At 39.9% G+C, this 23,440-nt stretch overlaps 1 protein-coding gene and 1 long non-coding RNA gene across 2 annotated transcripts; both read right to left on the bottom strand.

The window, feature by feature from the left end:
* Positions 1-378: 378 nt before the first annotated feature.
* On the bottom strand, positions 379-18,748 carry slc39a8 (solute carrier family 39 member 8; the record flags this gene model as incomplete). Its single annotated transcript, XM_012881791.3, is given in 8 exon segments — positions 379-793; positions 3,078-3,262; positions 4,712-4,919; positions 6,623-6,793; positions 10,217-10,339; positions 10,505-10,674; positions 16,349-16,511; positions 18,443-18,748. Coding segments are annotated over 8 exon segments (1,392 nt in total). The 3' UTR covers positions 379-646.
* Positions 18,749-20,539: 1,791 nt separating this feature from the next.
* LOC118567068 lies at positions 20,540-23,430 on the bottom strand. Its single transcript, XR_004933454.1, has 2 exons — positions 23,293-23,430; positions 20,540-21,224 (listed from the first exon to the last, which is right to left on the bottom strand). It is a non-coding gene; the product is annotated as an uncharacterized LOC118567068 (long non-coding RNA).
* Between the last annotated feature and the right edge of the window lie 10 nt (positions 23,431-23,440).

Here is a 23,440-nt window from a genome sequence, read left to right as displayed (position 1 = left end):
ACACGGGCCTTTGAAAGTTTTCAGAGCAGTTTTGTTCTCTTTGATACTGATCTAATGGAAATGAACATTATCAAAATGTGAGACTTATATTTGGAGGGAACTTTCCCTCGTTTACGGTGGAAACAGCATTTTAATAAAATGAAACGCACTTAAGTGCAGCCTTTGTGTAACAGACTTGCAACCTTTAGTGTTTTGCACATTTAAAAGAAACATTTCAAGAATTCTTTTTTATTTCAACTGCAACTAAAACAAAAATCTAATTACAAAAGACACTACAGTTCTAGCTTCCTAGAACTGTATGAAACCTGTGAAGCAGAGATAAAATGAATCCCTTTTTATTAAAGGTTATGCTACACTGATGAGGTAAAAAGGAAAACATTTCACATTTTAAGACTAAAAATAATTTATTGTTTCTTTAAGATACATGTCATTGATTTTATACATATTGATTGTAAAAAAAAAAAAGAAAGCCCTTCATATGTAGTAAACATTTCACTAACTTGATAGTCCAAAAGTATAAAAAGCTCCCTTTCTGTCTCCTTTAACACTTGGTCCAGTTTGTATAAAACATTCTCTTTACATTCACTTTCAGCCCACCCTGTGTGAGCAGAGACGAAGGCAACGTGTGAGCACTTCTTTTCCCTTTCTAACCCAGGTTGATGTTCCCTGCAAACATGGTGATCAGTAGAATGATGGCGAAGCCGGTGAGCAGCCCGGCGTTCTGGATCAGAAAGAAGATGATCTTGCTTGAAGTTTTCCGTTGTTCCCTTGCTATACTGTCCATTTCTGGAAACTGAAAAACAAAAACATGAGAGTTGTTTAGGATTCCTAGATGGCGACGGCCAGGAAAGCATTTGTTTTATTCCTAGTAGCTCTTATAAACGCCCTTTCAAGATGTACTCTCCACATGCAAACACCACTTTTGATCTGTTCGGTTCAGAGCTGCAGCCGCTACATGCAACACTGGTTTTAGACGCACTCTTACAACTGCGTCGTGTAAAATAAACATGTTTCATCACAGCTTACTGCTGTTGACGCCAGGAGCTGCCATATTGGATCCGACTACAGGTGTAGATACCAGATCGTCTCGGGGCGGGGTCTGCGCTTCTCGATGAAGTCAATATATGGCAACTCAACTCAAACAAACTACATTTCGCCCGCGGTCTCCATTTACAAATCAATTTTATTTTGCTAATTTACGGTTATTTTCCCGTAAATTAGTCGAGGCGTGAAAACTTTTAACATCATTTTGGAATACTTGTGTGGGAGTCTGACAATTTAATCGGTAATTTTGCAGGATCAAAGTTACAACCTTAGAGAAATTTAATTCCTCCAATTTTTTTTTTTTTAAGTTTTGAAGGGAAACTAAACCATAAACTCATTTCATTTTTAATAAAAGTCAGCAGCCAAATTAAATTTTATCACGGCATTCATCACTTTAAAATCAATAACGTTCATTCCTCCTTTTTGTACTGATGTTCTTTCTGATCACGTGTTTTTTTATTATTCCAGATGAAATTGTGATGAATTTGATTATTTTTTTTATTGTGGTATTTGGTACATTTAAGCTATATGCTGGATAAATTAGTCTGGCTATCCCTTCCATTTTTGTTAACAATATTCTTCCAAACATTGAGCCAATTGTCAAATATTTGTTGATTTTTTTTTTTTTTTTTTTGTAAAATGGCTTGAATATTTGTTCAAGCTTTTGAGAAAAAAGAGACCGCTAAATTAACTTAATAAAATTGATTCGTTACAAATGCAGACCGCGGGCTTAATGTAGTTTGTTTGAGTGGCGTTGCCATAAAGTGACGTCATCGAGAGAGGCAAGGCCCACGGAGAATCTGGTGACGTCATCGGGAGGCGCAGGGACCATGGTGAATTTCTTCGTAAATTGTCCGTTTACAAACCGCAATCCCGCTCTCGAATAAAACCTACACCCCGCTATAATTACTTTAGTAAGTTGTCCAGACCAATTACAATATTTTGCGCAATTGAGATAACGTTAAACCAACCATGTATAGTGACGTCATCAGAAGGCGCAGGACCCGAGTCGATCTGACCACCCGAGTTGATCTGGTACCTACACCGGCTTCAAAAAAATGTCCCCAACTTTCCAAGGGGAAAGTCCGACTATAGCGACCGTTACAGGTCGTTTTTCCGACCGGAAGCCGGGTTTTCCGATTTCCGACCGCAAGTGGAAGGCAACATTAGGGTCGACTGATTTAAACCAACGGAGCCATCTGGGTGCGTTAAATATAAGGAACGAGTTGTTGGGAGCTGAATATAGGTCCAAGTTTTATCCTTATCTAAAACATTTTCCTTGCTATCACCAAGCTTCCTGAGAAGACGGGGCAAGCGTGATATACAGTAGCTCATTCAACCTTCTAGCTTAAGTCATAAAGATTTTCTCAGCACAGCAATTTTATCAGTTTTCCCCAACATATATCAGTCTGTATGATTTTGAAATTGAAACCAGATACTTCTAATCCCACCGAACTGTAAAATGTTCATAGCCAACCACTCTGAGGAGAGACATTTTTCCTACTTCTTTATGGAACCTGAGAGAAATCGGACATATTGTTGCTTTTAAATGTACTGTAGCTCAGTAATCTTACCACATGGGGGCAGCACTGCAAGCTTTCCACACAGCAAAGCGCCTACGGCACTTCAGGCGCTGGTTTAACTTTATGAGAAATCCATTTCAAAGGACTGCCAAGGCGGGTTAATACTTCTGTCTAATGTTGACCATCTTTCCTGCTTAATACGACACCAGACCGCTGGAGGTGAAACAGTTCAGTCTTTAGTTTGCATGCCCCGCACTGGTGACCCCAGCGAGTCTATCTGGACTAAACAGACGAGCAGGATGTGTCGCAAGACCTTTCACAGTTAAAACAGCTGACCAAGTAATGCTAAAGAAAGCACTACGTTTAAACAATAAGCTGAAACGATACACTTTAAGCGTCTTCTGCAGAAATCGGTTTGTTTAAGTGCCAGTAAAAACAGGAGATGGAGAACTTATTTTTTTAAATTCTGCCCGATCACATGTTCAGCCGTGGTGCATACGACCAACTCACCATGTCTGCTAGTGCAATATACAGGAACATTCCTCCAGCGACGGCAAAGATGGCGTTCGGAGCAAAGCTGCTTCCAAGCAGGATGCCAAACACGAGGCCCACATAACACGACATTGCTGACAGCAGGTTGAAGAAAATGGCCTGCGGGACGCTCATTCCAGCATTCAGCAGGATAACAAAGTCACCTGCAGAGAAGGAAACACTGATTTAAAACCAGCTGCATACAAAAAAAAAAAAACGGCTAAAGAGCACAACTCCTCTTCTTCTGACCTTGACCCAGGCCGTCGGCTAACTTGAAATATAACTGATCCAGGGGAGTACGCTGTAAAGGTATTCACATACCTGGAATTTTCTCACAGTTTGTCACCACAAACCTCATTGTACACAAACCGAGGACTAATGATGTAAGTACAAAATTAACCCAAGGCCTCAAAATAAAATATTAAATATAAAGCTAGGCTTTGTTGCAATTAGAGCTATAACTCATTGGGGGTGTGTCTCTAGCAGCTTCATACATTTAGGGACTGACCTTTTTCCCCGTTTTGCAACTCAGGTCAGATTGGATGGACAACTTGTTTGTATATTACATTATTTTTCCAAGTCTCACCACAGTTTCTCAACTGGCATTAGGTCAGGACTTTGACTAGGCCATGTTAACACATACATTTTGCTTCGGTCTAAGCAGCTTATGGGTCTTTTCCTACTGGGAGGCGAAGGCCTTTAACTAGCTGTGTTTTTCCTGTCCCCACAGCACGATGCTGCCACCACCTTGCAGCTTGAACATGAGCTGAGCAGTGCCGGATTTCCAGCAAACATGGAAACGCTGCATGCAGTCCAGACAATTCTGTTTCAGTCTCATGTGAATCTGGGATGTTCCATCTAATGCTGACATGCTGCGTCCCGTACATGTCTTGTGGCAAACTGGACTTGACAACAATGCCATTTTTTGTTCTTGCCACCCTTCATCGACTCACAATCTCTGTTAAATGGTATATATTTGACAACCTGTCTGGGGACTAAAGGTGGAAATTAGCATGTTTGCTATAACCAAGGTTTTTCTTTTGAAAGAGCCCATTAAATGTTTTGCGTCTGTGTTAAATAAAAAGGCGATCATCTTCATCAACAAAGGTCAGATTTTCCCACCTGAGTCTTGGATCTCTGTAGCTCTCTCTGACTTAAATGGGTCTCTCTACCGGTTCTCTTGTCCTGCCCGTCAGTTCAGTGGGCCACCATGTGCATTTTCAGATGTAGGACTGAACAATCACCCCGGTAGTCTGAAGGTAAGTGGGTGCACTGGGTTTTATTTTGAGGTAATGGATTAAAGGGGGCTGAAACCAAATAGACACCAGGCTTTTCATGCTTTTATTTAGGGGGGAACCTTGAAAAATCATGTATTGCTTTCCTTTAACCGTGTGTTGGTCTGTCACATATAATCCAAATAAAATACTTAGAGGTTTGTGGTTGGATGTGACAATATAATATATGAAAATTCGCTGTTGAGGACCTGGGTTATAGGGCTTATTCAGAGATCTTTTATTAATTCATTAGAATTTAGCATGATAATCTTGGACTGTAGTTATAAAAAAGTCCCTAATATCCTGCCGTAACTAGATCTTACAGTCAGCATCACTCACCCAGCTCATGGGGAAACTCCTCGCAGACGATGGCGGTGGACGTGCTGAACCCCGTCAGGATGGACACGGTGAACGACGCGCCGATGGCCAGGCCGTCGATGAAGTTGTGCACGGCGTCGCTCAGAGAAATCATCCAGGCCACCGTCTTGATGCTGGTGATGCGCTTCCCACGCAGCCAGTGGCACATCCCATCAGGCACCTGGGCGTCCTGGAGCGATGACACGCAGGTTAAAAAGGCGCGCAGCCGGCGCCGGTGTTTGGTCGTGTCACGGCAAACATATGGAATCAATGACGGGGCTAACGTGCTAAAGTGAACTTTAGCCCGAAAACCCAGAAGCCAGTCAAACAATGGCTTCCAGCGGCCTGATCACTGCATGCTGCCGCTGTTAGAAGTTATGCAGAAAGAAAACTGTGATCACTGCTCGTCCTAAACTCTGCAACAGAGACGAAGACACACTTGCGACAGATCTGTTTAATTTGAAAAATAACGGCGCGAGTGTTGCGAGCAGGAAGTCGGAGAATGCACAGACACAAACAGATTTCTTGGCATTTGGTCGGAGTCCCTCTGAAGAGACAAAAAGGAGCTTATACCAGCCAAGGACGAACAAGGGCTCTTTGTGTAGCAGTCAGACAATGGTCCCCTTTACCATGATGGGGGACTGGATTCCTACAGCTCACATTTTCTCCTTGATCATTTTTTTTTCATTAGCACTCATGTTTATTTTATTTTTTTATGCTATTCAAGCCAGATACCACGTGATGACAGAGAATTCCCTGTTACATATTAACCTCATCTCTAACCTGCACTTATCAGCGACAACTCAAAACACTACTCACTGTTTGAAATGGGCCAATTGCTGGTATCAACGTATTCCAAGGTTTCAGCGGCTCAAAACGCCCCACGGTTTAAAGTCCTTTAAATGACATGTCAGGGGTAATGGCAGCGTCATAAATCCAGTCGGGAAATATTCCAGAGTGAACCGTCAGCGATATTAAAGCTTATCTGAACCGATTCACAACGCCAGTATCTGAGCCACGCGGTGATAGGCCACGTAAAAATCATAGTGGGAGGGGTCAGTGGATGCTGGGGGGCAAAAAGTGCGTGTATTCACCAAATTTCTAAAGCAAAAACGGTAACTATAGGCATTGAGATTTCACGTAGCCTTCAGACTAGCTAAAGAAAAGTTCGTAGAAAGATTCACGGAAAGGGTTTCAATGACCCGGCGGCCACATCCGAGCCTTACATCACCGAGTCCAACGCAAACAACCGGCTGCAGCGGTGTAAAGCAAAGCGCCGCTCGACTCAGACACTTTCATGCTCCCAACTCTTTGGAAACAGCTTAGACATAACCCCTTCCTGTTCTAACGGGACTGCGCACCGGCACACAAAGCAAGGCGCATCAAGACATGAATGAGCAAGGTTGGTGTAAAAGAACTTGACTGGTCGACAAAACGCCTTCAGGATGAGTTAAAGTAGAGACTGTGCGCTAGACTTTCCTCGTCCAACATCAGTGTCTGACCTCACAAAGTCTCTTTCCAACAGCTTATCAATCTCAACATATTAAGAATGGGTTATATCTCATGATTCATATACCGGTATGTGAAGGGGGGACATTATAGAGCATCTCTGGTCAGTAAAAACACAATCATAGTAAAAAATGAATAAATAAAGAAGTCCCATGCATCAGTCTTTTTCAGGTAGCATGTTTAACCTTAAGTTAACGAGCTACAAACGGGATGTTGTTTGAGCGGCTTCAACACTAAAGATAAGGTATCTGTAGTCAAGAGAATTCCACAAGAGCCTACGCCTAGTCCCACTTAATAACTAAACATTCATAAACGCTGTTTCTCCCCCATGAAACAGTTCATTACGGCTCCTTGAGTAAAAATGACGTGAATGTAGGATGGTACCTGCGAGGGTGCCACATTTGCATGTGGGGGCTCAACAGCCGGGCCGCTCTTATCAGCAGCAATGGTGGTGATGTTGGTCAGGACCACAGACTCCTTTTTCCCCAAAGCGTCTCCATTCTGGATGCTGTTCTCCAGAGGCGGGTCTGCGGGAGCGAAGTGGCTGTGGCCGTGCTTAAAAGACAGAGACGAGCATCAAGGTCAGACAGACTCAAATGAGAATAATTCATTCACCACCACCGCTCCCGTCACTGACAACCATTCTATATTTGTTTGTAACAATACCAGTGTTTGAATGCTAAATATTGGTGTTATGTGGAGAATACAAAAAAAAAAGGGGGCCTAAAAAAAAAGTTTTATCTTTTGAAACATAAGAGGTCAAAGTGCCACTGCAGTTGCTCCTGCTCTATTTTTAAATGGACGGTCATTCCTGTTTATTCGGATCATGCAAACAAGCCATTATCAGTGATTAAATCCTGTCAGGTGTGATAGCAGAATGTCTTTGAAAGCAGTTTTCCATCGAGCCCGTTGATACCTGCGGATAACAGTTCAGGAAAAACCAACCGTTTTTGCAATCTTATCTCAGGAGCGAGCTACTCAGGAGATAAGGTGGAGCTGAGGACACGGCCGGAGGTAACTAGGTTACTCTGACATGAGCAGAGAGCGCTATGCGGGAGCGCCGTACGTGCAACTTGGCAGTGGAGAGTTCCTCAATGACCGACATAAAAGGCATGAAGAAAAAAAAAATGATTTCAAAGTTGGGCACAAGCCAGTTGGCCTGACGTGAGCAGAGAGAGTTCACTGATGTCAAAGAGGCGGTTTTTAAAACTAATTAATTGGTGAGGATTACCTGGAGGACAGTTACACGAGCATCACGTAGAAGAAGAAAAACAAGCAACATTTTAACGTTAAAAAATTACTATTATGTAAAAAGATATGATGCTTTTATATGACAACCTACAAAATGTTTTTTTTTTTTAAGCAGAAAAGCATTCATACTTTATGACATGACTAAGTAAATGTATTTCCTATAATATAATTGCCTTCTAGACTTTGTTAGTCTTTCTAGCTGTTGAGCAGCACCAGAGACTTTATATAACAGATTAATCTATTAGGCCAAAAATTAAAAAAACATAACTTGTAAAGCCGCACTACAGATATGACAAAACATCTGTGGCCTTAATGGCGTCCAATTTAAATAAAGGAAAAGTTTTCAAATGTTCTTAAAACACCAACTCGCATACCATTTCCCATAATTTACCCTGCATAAACTTATGAAAACTACTAATCAGTAAAAAAGGCTTCGATTTACTAGGGAACATAAAGATTGGACTCTGGAGCAATGGAAGGAGGACATATGGTCTAATGCAGGGGTGTCAAACAAACGGTCCGCTGGCCGGTTCCGGCCCACGGAACAATTTGGTCCAGCTGCTGGCTAAATGGATTATTATTATTCAGGCATTATTACCCCCCCCCCCACCCCCAAGTGTCCTGTTTGGCAACGTGGCAATAATAATTGTTGTCTTAATGCCAAAAAGAGCTCATCAGATTTGACTTTCACAAGTGGAGCAGTACTGCTTTTGCCATAGTGCTCCGCTTGATTTATGAATGTGAATAGTTTTATAATGATTCATGCGGGGAATATCTCAAATGATATGGACAATACAATGGGAAAGTAGGAGAGGAAAGGAAGAACAAGAAGAAAAAAGAAAAGGTGAAAGAAAGAAGAGATAAAAGGAAGAGAATGATAAAACAATTATTGAAAAAAAACATGTACTTCGTTTAATTGAAAATCTGCAGTTCCCATATTGTCCACGAGGGGCGCTGTGTTTTAATCAGCAGATAGTAGCACTGAGCTTCAGATGTGGAAGATTGATTTTAAATCATTTCTTAATTTTTATCTGTTTGATGTATTTTGTCATGCAGGACAGTGTTTTTAAGTTCCAAAAAATGTGAATAAATGTTTTTCAACATTGTACAATCACTGCGATCAGTTCTTATGCATAATGCACTTAAGTAAATGTTTAACGGAGTAAAAGTATTGTTGAAATTGCACATACTTTTCTTAAAAACGCTGAGGTTATTCTAAATATATTGTGTAAAAGTGAAATTCATTTAATATAAAAATCAACAACAAGTCCACTTTTATTAGTTCTATTCAATCTTGCAATGAGTTAACTCGTGTGGCCCTCTTGAGATCAGATTAAGCTGTATGCGGCCCCTCAACCAAAATGAGTTTGACACCCCTGGTCTAATGAGTCCAGATGTACTCTGTTCCAGAGTGATGAGTGCATCAGGGTGAGAAGAGAGGCAGGGGAAGTGATGCACCCATCATGCCTAGTGCACAAGCCTTTGCAGTTGGTCAGGTCCAGGTTCAGCAACAGTATGAAGCTCAAAGAATGAGGTCAGCTGACTACCTGATTATACTGAATGACCATGTTGTTCCATCAATGGATTTTTTTTTCTTCCCTGATGGCACGGGCATATCTCAAGATGACAATGCCAGGATTCATTAGGCTCAAATTGTGACAGAGTTGTTCAGACATAATTTTCACAAATGGATCGGCCACCACAGAGTCCAGACCTCAACGCCATTGGGAATCTTTGGGGTGTGCTGCAGAAGGCTTTGCGCAGCAGGCAGACTCTACCATCATCGATGCAAGATGTTGGTGAAAAATGAATGCAAATAAATGTTGTGACATTGCAGAAGCTTATCGAAACAATGCCACAGTGAATGTTTGCTGTAATCAAAGCTTTATAATATAGCTAATATATTGGTGTGTGACCTTTTTTTTTTTGGGTGGCGACTTTTTTTTTGGTCAGGCAGTGTATATGCACACTTTTTCAATTTCTTTGAAATAGCTTGTTGTTTTTTGCATAAATACACGTGCACATTTTTATAAATTATCCTACTCAGTTGCACACTTCTTAAATCTTTAGTCTTTTAAATAACTGTACAGCATTTTTTTATTTTCTTGTAAATTTGCCCAAAAATGCACAGTCTCTTATTTTATACTTTCTGTTTTTATATTTTTACCTTTTGTGAACCTGCATGCTTCCATTACCCCGTCACTTTGCTACTGCTACACCTGAATTTCCTCACTGAGAGGCAATAAAGGTTGTTTCTATTCCATTCTAGTCTCTTCAGATTATTTTTTTTGCCATTTTTCAAACAAACTTTTATATAACTACATGCAGTTTTGTTTACCATGAGTTTTGTTTACATGCTAACATTTTTTTTAATTAGATATGAAGACATAAAACTGATAAAAACACTCAAAGCTTAGTACAAAACAAAATCTGCATAGAGATATATGCATTAGGTTCCAAAGACAATAACTGAAAAGAGGCTACCATATTAAACTTTTTTTTTTTTATCTGAAATCAGTCCAGTCTGGTTAGCTTTGTTCTGTAAGAGCTAAATCTCAAAGAATCCTGATATCCCCATCTTATAATAGCAGGCATTTATAGAAAAGAAATAAAATGTTACAATACAAACATAAAACCATAAATCATCAACCCTGGGCCATAAATTAGGCCCACGGTTGAAATAGGAAACATTTGGAATCTGAGAAATTCACTTCTTTTATAGCTTACCTCATGGTCAATCCCAAGAGATATTTTCAGTATCTTTTCCACAAAAAATAAAAGGTAAAACCCTCCGAATATACCAACTGCCTTTGCCACATAGTTGTCTGCTTTCGGATCAAAACCCAGAGCCTGCGAATTACAAAAAAAAAAAAAAGAGCATCTTAGCTGTGGATGAACCATATGTTTTTCACTTCATTTATCATTTGTGTTCAGGTCTATTACAAAGCAACAAGAAATCAGATTACATTTTGAATTCCTTTCTGACAAATATTACAACTCCAAATCTGGACCGACCTCTGGTATGAGCTGAAGTACGGCGTTGGAGAAGAGCGTCCCAATGGCCAGGCCGATAAAGTAAGTCAGCACTTTGGAGAAATAAGGCTTCTTGGCGAAAGGGATCAGCAGCAGGCCAAGAAGAGATGCCAGGTTGATTATGGTGACAGCCAGAAATCCATAACCCCATACTGTCACAAGAGAAACAGCGGTTAAAAAAAAAAAGAACATGACAAAACAATTACTAAACCTATTTAATATATTTAGGGGAGTAGTACAAAATAAATAATACAATGTGATGACCATCTATGGACTACCATGTGCGCACACACTCAAACCCAAGGGCAATTTAGACTGTGGGAAGAAGCTGGAGTACCCGGTGAGAACCCACACATGCACAGGGAGAACATGAGGGAGAAGATGTCTGGTTTGTCGTTTTTAACTTGTTAACAGTTTGTCATATTTATTGGACAACTGGTGTGGCAAGAGCAGCATCTTTTTCATCATTAATAGAGGAGAATAAAAATAATCCTAGGTTTCTCTTTTGTACAGTTGCCAAACTTACCCAGAGTCATAGCGCTGTTGATCCATCTATTTCTTTAGCTCTCAGCAGTAATTGTTTTATTGGATTCTTCCTAAATAAATTTAATTCTATTAAAAATATAATCATCGTCCTCAGTAAGTGAAGCAGCGTTGGAGCAATCTTTAAAACTGATCGGTGTTTGAACTGTTTAGAAGCAGTAGAACTTTCTGAGTTATCTAAAATTTTAGCTTCATCTAAACCTTCTACCTGTATGTTAGACCCAATCCCAACCAAGTTGTTTAAGGACATATTCCCTTTGATCAATGCCCCCATTTTATCCCTTTGATCAATGCCCCCATTTTTAGACATGATTAATCTATGATCAATGCCCCCATTTTAGACATGATTAATCTATTCTTCCACAGGCTTTTAAAGTAGCTGTTATTAAACCTTTACTTAAGAAACCTTCTCTTGATCAAGACGAGTTAATAAATTACAGACCTATATCTAATCAGTTGCTAATCAAGTATGTTGACATTTACTAAGTAATGACCTACTTGAGGAGTTTCAGTCAGGCTTTAGAGCTCATCATAGCACTGAAACAGCTCTGGTGAAGGTCACCAATGATATTCTCATGGCCTCAGATAACAGACTTGTGTCTATACTTGTCCTGTTAGATCTCAGTGCTGCATTTGATACAGTTGATCACAATATTCTCCTACAAAGACTTGAGCATACTGTAGGGATTAAGGGGAAAAACATTAGGCTGGTTTAAATCTTATCTTATTAAAATCTTATTAAATTTAGTTTGTTCATGTGAATAATAAATCTCCAAACTCTAGGGTCACTTGTGAAGTACCACAGGGTTTAGTCCTTGGGACAATTCTATTTACTATATCTATATATATATCTATATATATATATATATATCTATATATATATATATATATATATATATATATATATATCTATATCTATATATATATATATATCTATAGATATATATATATATATATATATATATATATATATATATATATATATATATATATATATATATATATCTATATATATATATATATATATCTATATATATATATATCTATATATATATATCTATATATATATATATATATATATATATATATATATATATATATATAATATATATATATATATATATATATATATATACCCATATATATATATATATACCCAACAGGGATAATGTCGGAAAATGGATGGATGGATTCTTCTGATTGGTAAAATTATAAATTTTGTGCTTTTAAATTCTAACAAGACAGAAGTTGTAATCTTTGGACCAGAGTCCTTAAAAATCAATTTCTTAATCAATCACCTAATCTGGGTGCCATTGAATTGGTCTCTAGATATAAAGTAAAAAATCTTGGTGATATTTTTGACCATGACATGTCATTTAAATCCCATATTAAACAGGTTTCCAGAGTTTCATTTTTTCACCTCTGAAATATCGCCAAAATTAGAAACATTCTGTCCAGGGGGGATGCTGAAAAACTAGTCCATGCATTTGTTACTTCAAGGCTGGACTATTGCAATTCTTTACTATCAGGAAATCCTCAGAATGCAGTTCAAAGTCTTCAGCTGATCCAAAATGCTGCGGCAAGAGTTCTGATGAAAATCAACAAGAGGGATCATATTTCTCCAATTTTAGCTTCCCTTCATTGGCTTCCTGTTAAATCAAGAATAGAATTTAAAATCTTTCTTCTAACGTATAAAGCCCTTAATAATTAAGCTCCATCATATATCAGAGCTCTGATTACCCCGTATGTTCCTAACAGAGCACTTTGCTCTCAGACTGCAGGTCTGCTGGTGGTTCCTAGAGTCTCTAAAAGTAGAATGGGAGGCAGATCCTTTAGCTATCAGGCTCCTCTCCTGTGGAACCAACTCCCAGTTTAGTCCGTGAGGCAGACACCCTGTCTACTTTTAAGACTAATCTTAAAACCTTCCTTTTTGACAAAGCTTATAGTTAGAGTGCTTTAGGTTATCCTGAGCTATCTCTGTAGTTATGTTGCTATAGGCTTATGCTGCTGGAGGACATCAGGGTCAATTTTCTCACTCTGCTGAGTTCTCCTATTGTTCTCCAATTTGCATTGTTTGTTGTTATTTAAACTTTTAGTCCTCTGTCTTTATTCTCTTCATAGTAGGTACACCTAGTCTGGTGTTCTGTTAGTCTGTCTTCTCTATCCCCCAGTCGGTTGAGACAAATGACCGTTCACACTAACCCTGGTTCTGCTGGAGGTTTTCCTCCCTGTTAAAGGGGAATTTTCCTCTCCACTGTCGCTTCACGCTTGCTCAGTTTGAGGGATTGCTAAATAAAACTAAACTGAACTGAATGTAGACAAGTCCGCTTACTTAAAAATGTGGGTTCACCTAAAGGTGGGTCACCCAACTAAAAACGTTGGGTGGACTTAGACTGGAGTTAGCTCGTTAATAAGCTGCCACTGGATTTTCTTTAAGCGACAAACTAAATTACTAAAATTAGAGCAATGATCTTGAAAATTATCTTTCATCGGTTTGTTTGTGGTCTCGTCTGCCGCAAAGTCTTAGTATAGTGTGGTCTTGGTCTTGACTTGGTCTAAGGTTAGACGATTATGATTACACCTCAAACATTAATAGATGCACTGACAAACTGGATGGTGACCAGAATCAGATGGTTTTCAGCTTGATTAACCTAAGTGGAAGCAAACTCAAACCCCAAACCTCTTTCTTCACAGTGAATGCACTATAAGAGTTACAGGAGGTAACAGAAGGGCTGAGGGTAGTACAGCAAAGCTGCTCTATTTTATCTTTTTGTGCAATGGACATCAGTCTGTTCGGCTGGATTTTGTAATGTTGGTGGTCTTTGGGAAAATTCATACCTTCTCGACAGCGAATACACATGGAAAGTAATATAGGTAGGTAGGTGGCTATTTATTTATTAATTTCAGGCACACAAGTATCTAATAAATGACAGTATATGTCCTTGTAACATGAATTAAAACAATCTGAAAAAGGGTGTATTTGGCAGAAGCAATAAGCTTATAATGCCCACCGTCCAAAGCCAATTTACATTGGACTAGGAAAAAAATTATAAAAAGATGGCTATCTTTTATAATACATACCAACGTAAGATTTTAGGAAAATAATTATTCTACAATAATAACATTTTGAAGGTAATGCACCCAATATCTTACTGCTCGTAATTGCATTCACATGATTCATAAGTTTTAATCACATTATTCTTAAACATGTTTTTAAACCTTATTAATGTTGTACAGTCTTTTAGCTCCTGATCTCATTTGTTCCATACATCAACCCCAACAAAAGAAATACAATGTTGTTTTACATTTGTTCTTGCTTTTGGTTTACTGAACATTTTATACCGTTCATAAGATCATAAGCACTGTCCCTGATCAAAAAAAGACCTCGAATATGTACTGGCAACAAATTATTCTATACTTTGTACATGAATTGAGCAGTCTTAAAGTCAACCAAAGCTAATTGTACTAATATAATATGGTAAACACGGCCGACACCGTGATGTACGTGAGAAACGGGCTTAACCAGACTAAAACCACATCTCCCTCTCACCAAGGAGACAGGAAGCAGCAGAAAACCCTACATAAATGAGTCACCCCAGGCTGGCAAAGTCATTTCTAACTCAACTCCCACAGAGCGTCTTAGCCGCTCTGTGGGCTAAGCCATGTAGTCTGGAATCTTGTTGTTTTTTTTGTCCTGCTATTGAAAAAAAAAAATCTGAAAACATCTAATTTAATGAATACTTTTTTTACCGGGAGGGGGAAAAAAATTCTGTTTAAGCCGGTTAAAGACAGCTACAGCTTGCTGTAACTGTGTCAGCAGCTCATAGGGAGGGGGTGAGGGGGTGGGGGGGCTGTGATAGTGGGTCAGTGACTGACTTGAGTCAGGCTGAGGCAGAGCCGACCGCTGGGATCGCGCTATAATCAATGACAGACTTTAAAGAACAGAACACATTTAGATAGTCACAATAAAAAAAATACAAAAATAAAAAAAAACACGAGAAATGTGATTTTTTTTAAATGACACAAATGTAAGTTACCTAATTTAGCTCCTAACAATTTGACAAAAAACAATGATTTTAGTCCCTGTCTAATCATGTTGCGTTATACATTGCCTGCTGAGACTCCACCTCGCTCTCAAGTCTTTGCACCTCCTAACGGGTTTCCTTCCAGGATGGCCCTGTATCTCGCTTCATTCTACTGGCCATCGTCGTTAACCCCGTCCCGTGTCCCTTCTGACGGAAAAGCATCCCCACAGTATCCCTTAAAACTCCACGACTGTATCCCCACTGCAAAAACGGAACTTAAAATAAGTAAAATGTTCTTAAAATGAGTGTATTTGTCCTTGATTTGAACAGGGAAATAACATGATTTGCCAATGGAATAAGATTTTTGCACTTAAAATAGGAACAAGTCATCTCCATCATCTTATTTCAAGTGCAGGATGTCTAATTATCTTATTTTAGGGGTCAAATTACTCATTCCATTAGCAAATGATATTATTTACCTGCTCAAATCAAGAACAAATATACTAACTTTAAGAACATTTTACTTATTTTTAGATCCGTTTTTGCAGTGCCTGTCAGAGGGGTACCCAGGTCTTCACTAAGGTTCTATCCCAGACCCTCACAGGGCAGCTGCATCTGCATTGAGGCTGAATTATAAACAGGTTGGCAGTTTAATAACTAAGGGACTTCTGAAGGCAATATAACCAGCATATGAATAGAAACGCAGGTTATGCATTTCACATTTCTATGTTAGAATTTATGCACACTGTGTTGCTCTAGCACATAATAAAAAAGCCCAATAAAATCCACTGAAGCTTGTTGGTGGTTTCATGTCAAAACATTGAAAAGCTCAAGAGGTTATCAACACATTTCTAAGTCATCCTGTATCCACTACCTAATGACAAAAGCACTAACCACAGCCTGACAGCGGGAGCTGAATATAGGGCCGATTTCCAGCAACCTGTTGCAGAACAAATGCATAAGGGCGATTCATGTCATTACTGACTGACCTATTATTAGAGCAGAGGTTGAGATCATACAGGAAAAATCGCAGCTTGTGGTGCTTTCTGCCTGATCCTCCTGTATTGGTTTCTACGTCAGGGCCCATGTGCAGGCAAAACCTCCGCAGTAACCTTTATATGGGTTCTTCCATGCGGGGACAAAAGTGTTGCCACATCGGAGGATTTAAGGCAATAAACTGCTGTGACCTGTTAATTATCTAATCTGACAAAGTCTTGACAAAAGTCCAGCAAACCGGTGTCGAAATGAAGCAACTCACCAGAGTAGTCGACGGCAGGCACAGTTACTGGACTGACGTAGGGGCAGGAGGGCAGCAGCACCTGGGTCAACACAGCGGGACAGATCCTCCCCAGATGTCCCACAGTCAGCTCAGTGACATTGCTGAAGCCGAAGTGGGACAAAATCTGCCCCGCCGAGGGACACTGAGGGGCCAGAGATGTTATTAGACTTCATTTCTTACATGCTTTTTCTCCCCCCCTCTTCAGATTTTCTGTTGAACACCATAAAGTTTTATTATCACTCTCAGCGGTGAATGCTGGAACCGAAAAAAACAGACTACATGACGGCAAAAACACTAAGCTCAAAAACCGTCTCTTTTATACATGTGTAAGTTTTACACTGACCAATGTAGCTAAAACTTTTTTCTTTTATCATAACTTTGGCCGGTGTATGGGTATAGATGCTGTTAATGTTAGCCATATAGTGAATTTTGGGTTGACCGAATGTTGACCATCTTCAGGTTCAGAGGTTTACATACATTCCATAGTATTTGAGATAATGGACGTATAAACTGCATCATTTGAGTTAAACAGTTTGAAGAACCTTCCCCAAGCTTGAGATCAGTGACTTTGTCACTCCGAAACGTTGACTTAGTAACTAATTTGTCCATTTGGTAGAGATTTTTGTACCATGGCTCTGATTACCTGGCTGAAGTCTTCAGATATGTCTTCAGATAAGGTGCATCTTTAAAATTGATGATATGGATTGATATTTACATTTTGCATCGATGTAAATGGATCTTTGATCATTAATCTAATGATAGATAGATAGATAGATAGATAGATAGATAGATAGATAGATAGATAGATAGATAGATAGATAGATAGATAGATAGATAGATAGATAGATTAGATTAGATTAGATTAGGGCTGGGTATAATCTAGGGTAAACCGATACAATATAGCTCATCTTGATTTGATTTGACTCCAATAACTTTCTAATAACTTAACTTTCAATTTAATGCTCAAATTCAAATCAACAAAACCCGCCAAATATTTTTATGTTCAATTGAATGAACAATGCATTCAATATTGAATGTTCAATGCATTTAAAAGTATCACAGAAACCAAAAATGTGCCCAAACATCATATTTTAGGGACGAAGGCGCTTCTAAAATCCTGTCAGCCATTCCGCAAATTCGTCTTACTTGCACTTCCTCGCTGTAAAGAGTAATGGCGCGATGTAATAACGCCCCCGAGAGGTTGGGAATGTATATCGATATTGAAAGCCAGAATATCGATATTAAATCGTTTTTAAAAACATCGATGTTAATCTTTGTATCGATTTTTATGCACAGTCCTAATACCGATCTGGACCGGTGTATTGTTTTAACCTCTAGTTTGAACATGGCACATCCAGGCATCTGCAAATTGCATCCAAGGTAGCAATGGCTTCTTCCTCTCCGAGTGGCGTTTCAGTCCACATCGGTGCGGGAACTGTCTCAACAAAACTCTCTTACTAGCTTCAGTCGGCCTCTTCGCAAGGTTTTTCCAACCAATATGCCCCCTGACAGCTTTTGATTTTTTCCACGACGTGACGCCAGGAATCATCTTCAAGGCTTTATCAGATTGTTGAAAACCATTATCGTAGTGTATGCAATCTTTTGAATATGAAGAAAGTAAGCAACGTATCTAAAAGAAAAAAAAGCTTTCTCTGATTATTTTTGTCATAGTGAGAACTAAAGGTGATACTGGAATTTCTAAAAAATATAAAAATATATATATTTATATATAAAATATAAAAATAACTTGATACACAATATTATTTGATTGAATATTTATTGTGTCCAAAGAGCCCAAGTGGATCATAAACTAAAAAGGAGCCCTGAGGGTTAAAGAGAACTTGTTACATCAGGACATACCATTTAAAACAAGTAAAACATGAGTGATGCAATGAAAAAAAGAGGAAAAATATGTAGATTCACTTATAGTCGTGAAGATGGTGTTCAAGGCTTTGTTTCTACTATTTTAAAGCCCATTCTAAAGCCTACAGAATGAAACAAATGAAAAAGCCCCCCAATAATGTCTCTAAATTGAACAAAGCTGCTCACAAAAGTGGAAAAAGTCCTACATACCTCTTTGTCTTCCAGTGGGTTTTCTTCAATTATGGACTCAGATCTTCTGGCTGAGATCAGCAGCAGCAGATCTTCCAGCTTCTCGGTCGTAATGGAGCTATTCTCGCCATAATAGCGCAAAATATTCTCCAAGAACTCCTGTCCGCTCCGCTCCGCCACCTTTACGCTGTGGGCGAGCGCACCGAAAGCCAGGACGCACGCGGGGAGCCATGGCGCATCAAACATCTCGGCTTTTCACAGTCTGCTTTCTCCTGACAGGAAAATCTGCTGCAGCCGCCGTGAGAGCATTTAAATCGACCCGGGGTGGGGGGGAAGAAAAAAATAAAAATAAATCACGGCGTCCGTGGGGTTTGATCCATAGCAGAAAACGTTCGGCTTTGGTGGTTTCTGAGATTTCTCCCCCTCTCGCTGTCCTGGTGGCTTTATTTCGGTGCGCTCCTCCTGCTGTGGAGTAGCTCTGTAGGATCTGTCCCAGCTCCCCGAGGCGCATGAGGTTCAAAGGTCAGCCATGCAACTAACGGGAGGGGGGGAGCATGCTCCCAAGCTTTATTTCAACGCTGATTCAATCAGCAACATCCTCTCCCACTCCAAGAGGAAGGTAGGCTGCAACAGGTTCTGCGTGACGTCACATGAAGTGGAGAGAGAGAGAGAGAGAGAGAGAGTGCTGTTGCATGTTGGTATGTTGCATCTTCGCTTGTAAACAACAGTAACAATGCTGAGAACTTACGTGTTCTCTGTTGCCCCCTTGTGGCAACAGATTGGTAACTACACTTGACTTAGTAAAATGTGAAATGATTAATTGCAAGTGCTGTGAAGAGGAGGCGTACACATTCCTGCCCACCCCCCCCCCCCCCTCCCCCTCCCCAATGCATGATGCTGCCACCACCATGTTTCACAGTCACAGTGGGGCAGGCCAAAAAGCCCCATCTGATCAGAAGACCTTCTGCCATGTGCTTGCCGTTGCACCCTACATGGCTTGCAGAGTCATCTGCAAACTGGCTTTCCTATTACCAGTTTTGTAAAAAAAAGACAAAGAAAGATCAAATTAACAAGAGTAATTGGACTGAACTTATATAGCACTTTTCTGTATAATAACAACCACTCAAAGCACTGTAGACTATAGCCACATTGTAGATAACTTGGGGTTAAGTACCTTCCCCTGGGGTACATTGACTTGTGTGTGTTTGTGTGTGTGTGTGTGTGTGTGGGGGGGGGGGGGGGGGGGGCGGAGCCAGAATTGATCCCACAATCTTGCAAGACAACTACTAAACCCATTGAGCTACAGTCACCCTAGCAGGTTCTTTGTCAACCTGTTTGTGCACGTATGGAGAATGAATTACAATCACATGGACGCTGATTTTTAATAAACAAATATCAATACAATTCAGTTTATCTATAAAGTGGCAATTGACAACATGTCACCTCAAGGTAAGTTGCAAAAAGTCAGCTCAGTTGAATTATACAGACAAATGCCAAGTAAGGATCAATTCCAACTGATCCTAGTTATCAAACTATTTAGTAAAGTTCAGTTTAATATTCAAATTGGTTAAAAGGTTTTCTAAGGAAAGCCAGCATATTGCATCGACTTATTGACTTGCAGAATTAATTTCTCCTGGAAGAGCGTGGAGCCACCAGTAGAACCAGAACCAGAGTGAACGACTGACTAGGTGTTTGAGACAGTTAGATTCTACTTTGTCACCATAAAATACTCAGTTTGTGATTGTAAGATGACAAAAGGTGAAAAAGTTCTATAAGTGGAGAGCTGCAGACATTGGTGCGACATCCTGATTTAGAGAAGTCACGTGTGTTACTCGCTCGCCCGCCGGCCCGTTTTGAGTAACCATTATCTGTGTCTTTTTTACCTTCTTGTCTGACAATTAAGCCGTTAAGGTTTCAAGGTGGCAATTGTTCTTAAACTCCCAGTTGTTGTAAGAATGTAAAAATCCTCATAGGATTAAACCTGGACTTTACGGTCTTGACATTTCTAAGTTATCGTTCATTAACAGTATAAAGTGAAATGGTGCATCATGTAAATGCCCTGCTTACTGGGTCACACTGCTTTAGCTACACAGGTACAGCACAAATATGAAAAGGATGGATGGATGGACAGATTTTTATTGTGAAAACATTGTGAAAAAGTAACTCAATCGCTTAAAGCTCTTCAAATCCAGGCATTAGTCTGTGGTACAAAACATTTCGGATAGGATAGGAAGCGTCCATCTTTGTAATATGATCTAATATGTGCAAAACAATGCAAAAAAAAATGTAATTCTACATCAATGCACTACTGACAAGGGAGTATGAAAGCTCCACGTACAGTAAAAGTCCCTGAGATGCTCTGGTACCGGCCTCATGCGGGGCCTCGCCCTGTTGTGATAGCAGCCAACACATTATGGCACGTAATCCTACATTTATTGTTTCACAAGTTTAAGGAAACAAAAATGAGATGGATGCATCGACAGCTTCTGTCACACATTCGAGAGTCCCAGAAGAGTAGAACATTTTTAATGAACAGCTGGGAACGAAGCCCAAAACAGAACTACAGTCCAGTCTCGGATCAGTACAAGTCCATTAAAGTTGTGACTGTGAGGGATCTGGATAGTTCTGCTGCGCTGGTGGGACGCCAGGCTTCGAAGCTGACGGTTGCGTTTCTTGTGACCATCAGGAAGCCATTGGAGCTAAAGCGACCCGGGATGTTTCCAACGTCGAGCCAGACGAAGGGAGCCACGGCGGCGGAGTGAAGGGCAACCGCGAAGCCCGACTCATCCTCTCGGACCTTTGCCTGTTGGAGGAGAGAGATTATGCTTCGTCAGTTTTTAATAGTTGACTTCCTGAGACATCCCTGAAGATAAAAAAACAAACAGAAGATGACGCAGAGCTTAGCGGTTACATAAAAAATCTACTTATTCCATATTTTCCTAACAAATATAGGGGGGAAAAAAAGATGAATAGAAAACTAAGAAAGCTAAAAATGCGATCTCTTTCCCGATCAGTGACTGCACCTCACCTCAGAATTAACTGGTGCTAACAGCATTCGTATCTACCTCAGTAAAGAAGTCTCGTTATTTCCCGTTTTGGTGCCTTTGATGTTCATAAATAAAGTCAGAGAAAGCAGAAAAGGTTTTAAAAGCCTCTAGAAAGGAATCTATAACATCTACAGAGATTTTTTTATGCTGCGATTTTGTAGTCCAAAACTGAAGAATGCCAAAGCTACAAGTAGATAAGTGAAAATGTTCAGTTGTTGGGTGTTTTAACCCAGTAAATTTGTTACAACGTCCCCCAGCATACTACAAAAATGGCCGAACAGGGTGGAGTGAAACGCTCTGCTACCTAGAGGGGGGGTGAGGTGTGAAGTGCCTCAATTAGATTAGCATTAGCACAGCTAATCAAAAAGTTAGCTTCCTAAACTCATGTTCCACACACAAAAATATTAGCGTCGCAGCCATTTAACCGAAGCTCAATAAGGAAATTTGAGGAAGTTTATGCGAGCCGCTAACTGCTAACAAATGGCTGTCACTCAGTCTTTGCCACACGTTTGCAGACAAAAGGTGATGCCCACAACCAGCCCTATTACCTCTACCTTGTAAACAGCAAAAATAAAACAAAACCCAAAGTTGCTGATAAAAAGCAGGCCTGGCAACACTGCTGGAAGCCTGGAACACAGAGTTGAGCATTTCTGGAGGTACCTTTCCCCCTCTATCATCATTCTTTAACAAACGTGAAATAAATCCTGACGTTTAGGGTTACTTATTGTTGTAACATCAGTGATATATATTTAATGCACACTATTTTTGTCTAAAAAACCCCACAAATAACCATTGACTTGATTATTGCTGTGTAGAAGAAACATGTTTTCCTATTTTCCACATGCTCGAAGATCGATATAGGTGTTTTGTCCCTCTGAGCCATGCAGCAACCAGAAGCCCAGCTCTGAGTCCAGTCTCCTTCCACGACATGCGGTGCCGTGACAAACCTAGAAAGCTCTGTTACACTACTAATTAAAAGAATTAGAGTTACTCAGTGGATACCTGCGTCTCTGTGTTTGATCAACGGAGACAACATGGGTACCGGCCGGATCATAACAATAAAGCTCAGCTGAAAAACAAAATGCTTTTTATAATAATTTTTTGTCTACTGCTGTAGAGAAGTCTGTGTGGAATATTTATTGCGAGCATGGCACTGATGTAAGTCCCAGATGAATATGTGTTTGTGAACGTTAACATACTACAGTTATCGAACCCAATACCATGGACGATAACCAGTCCGCAAACAACTTCTAAACCTAGCTTGAATGATAATGAACAAAAAGTTAGCCCCGCAGTCATCTATTATCGAATATCGCGACTGTGCCTGCCACTGAGACCAAAGCATTGCAGCTCCACTTTATATAAACCACAACTGAATGGTCTAAATAAGACAGAAGACATTATAGGTCCCCTTTAAAGCTCCTGTATGGGTAAAATAAATAAAGAATGATTTAACTAACAAATATCGGAAATCAGAGTTCTGCTCTCAAAGCGAGTTGGCACAGCTGTTATTTAAAAATAACTAGCTCAGAATACGAGCGCATCAATAGTTAGACTATTTGTACAGACACCTTGCTCCTGGATCTACCTGTAGTTTCACATCTTCAGCGACGCAGAAGTTCTCAAACCATGAGTTATTTTTGAGAAATCTTTGTTTAACTTTACAATTAAAATGTAGTTGGTCCATGAATTTAATAGAGGGTAAAAAAAAGTAATTTGATAATATTTAATGCTGCTGAAGAGAAAAAGAATCACAAAAATCACAGAGGGAAATCGACCACATCACTGCTCTGTGTCTGAACTCAATCCTAGAAGCACGCTTACAGTAATGTTGGGTCTCTGGAGCCCCTGAGCGTCTTTGGTTTGCAGAGGAAGTGGCGGTTGGTAGGACCCTGCTGGATGCCGTCTTCATTTTGTAGGTGGAAGGTGAGCAGGCAGGTGAGTCGGGGGCAGCGGCCGCATCCTGCCAGCA

Source organism: Fundulus heteroclitus, chromosome 19, assembly GCF_011125445.2.
Source record: "Fundulus heteroclitus isolate FHET01 chromosome 19, MU-UCD_Fhet_4.1, whole genome shotgun sequence".
Taxonomy (NCBI): domain Eukaryota; kingdom Metazoa; phylum Chordata; class Actinopteri; order Cyprinodontiformes; family Fundulidae; genus Fundulus; species Fundulus heteroclitus.
The sequence above is the reverse complement of the archived record's forward strand: the minus strand, read 5'-3'. Positions and strand labels throughout refer to the sequence as shown.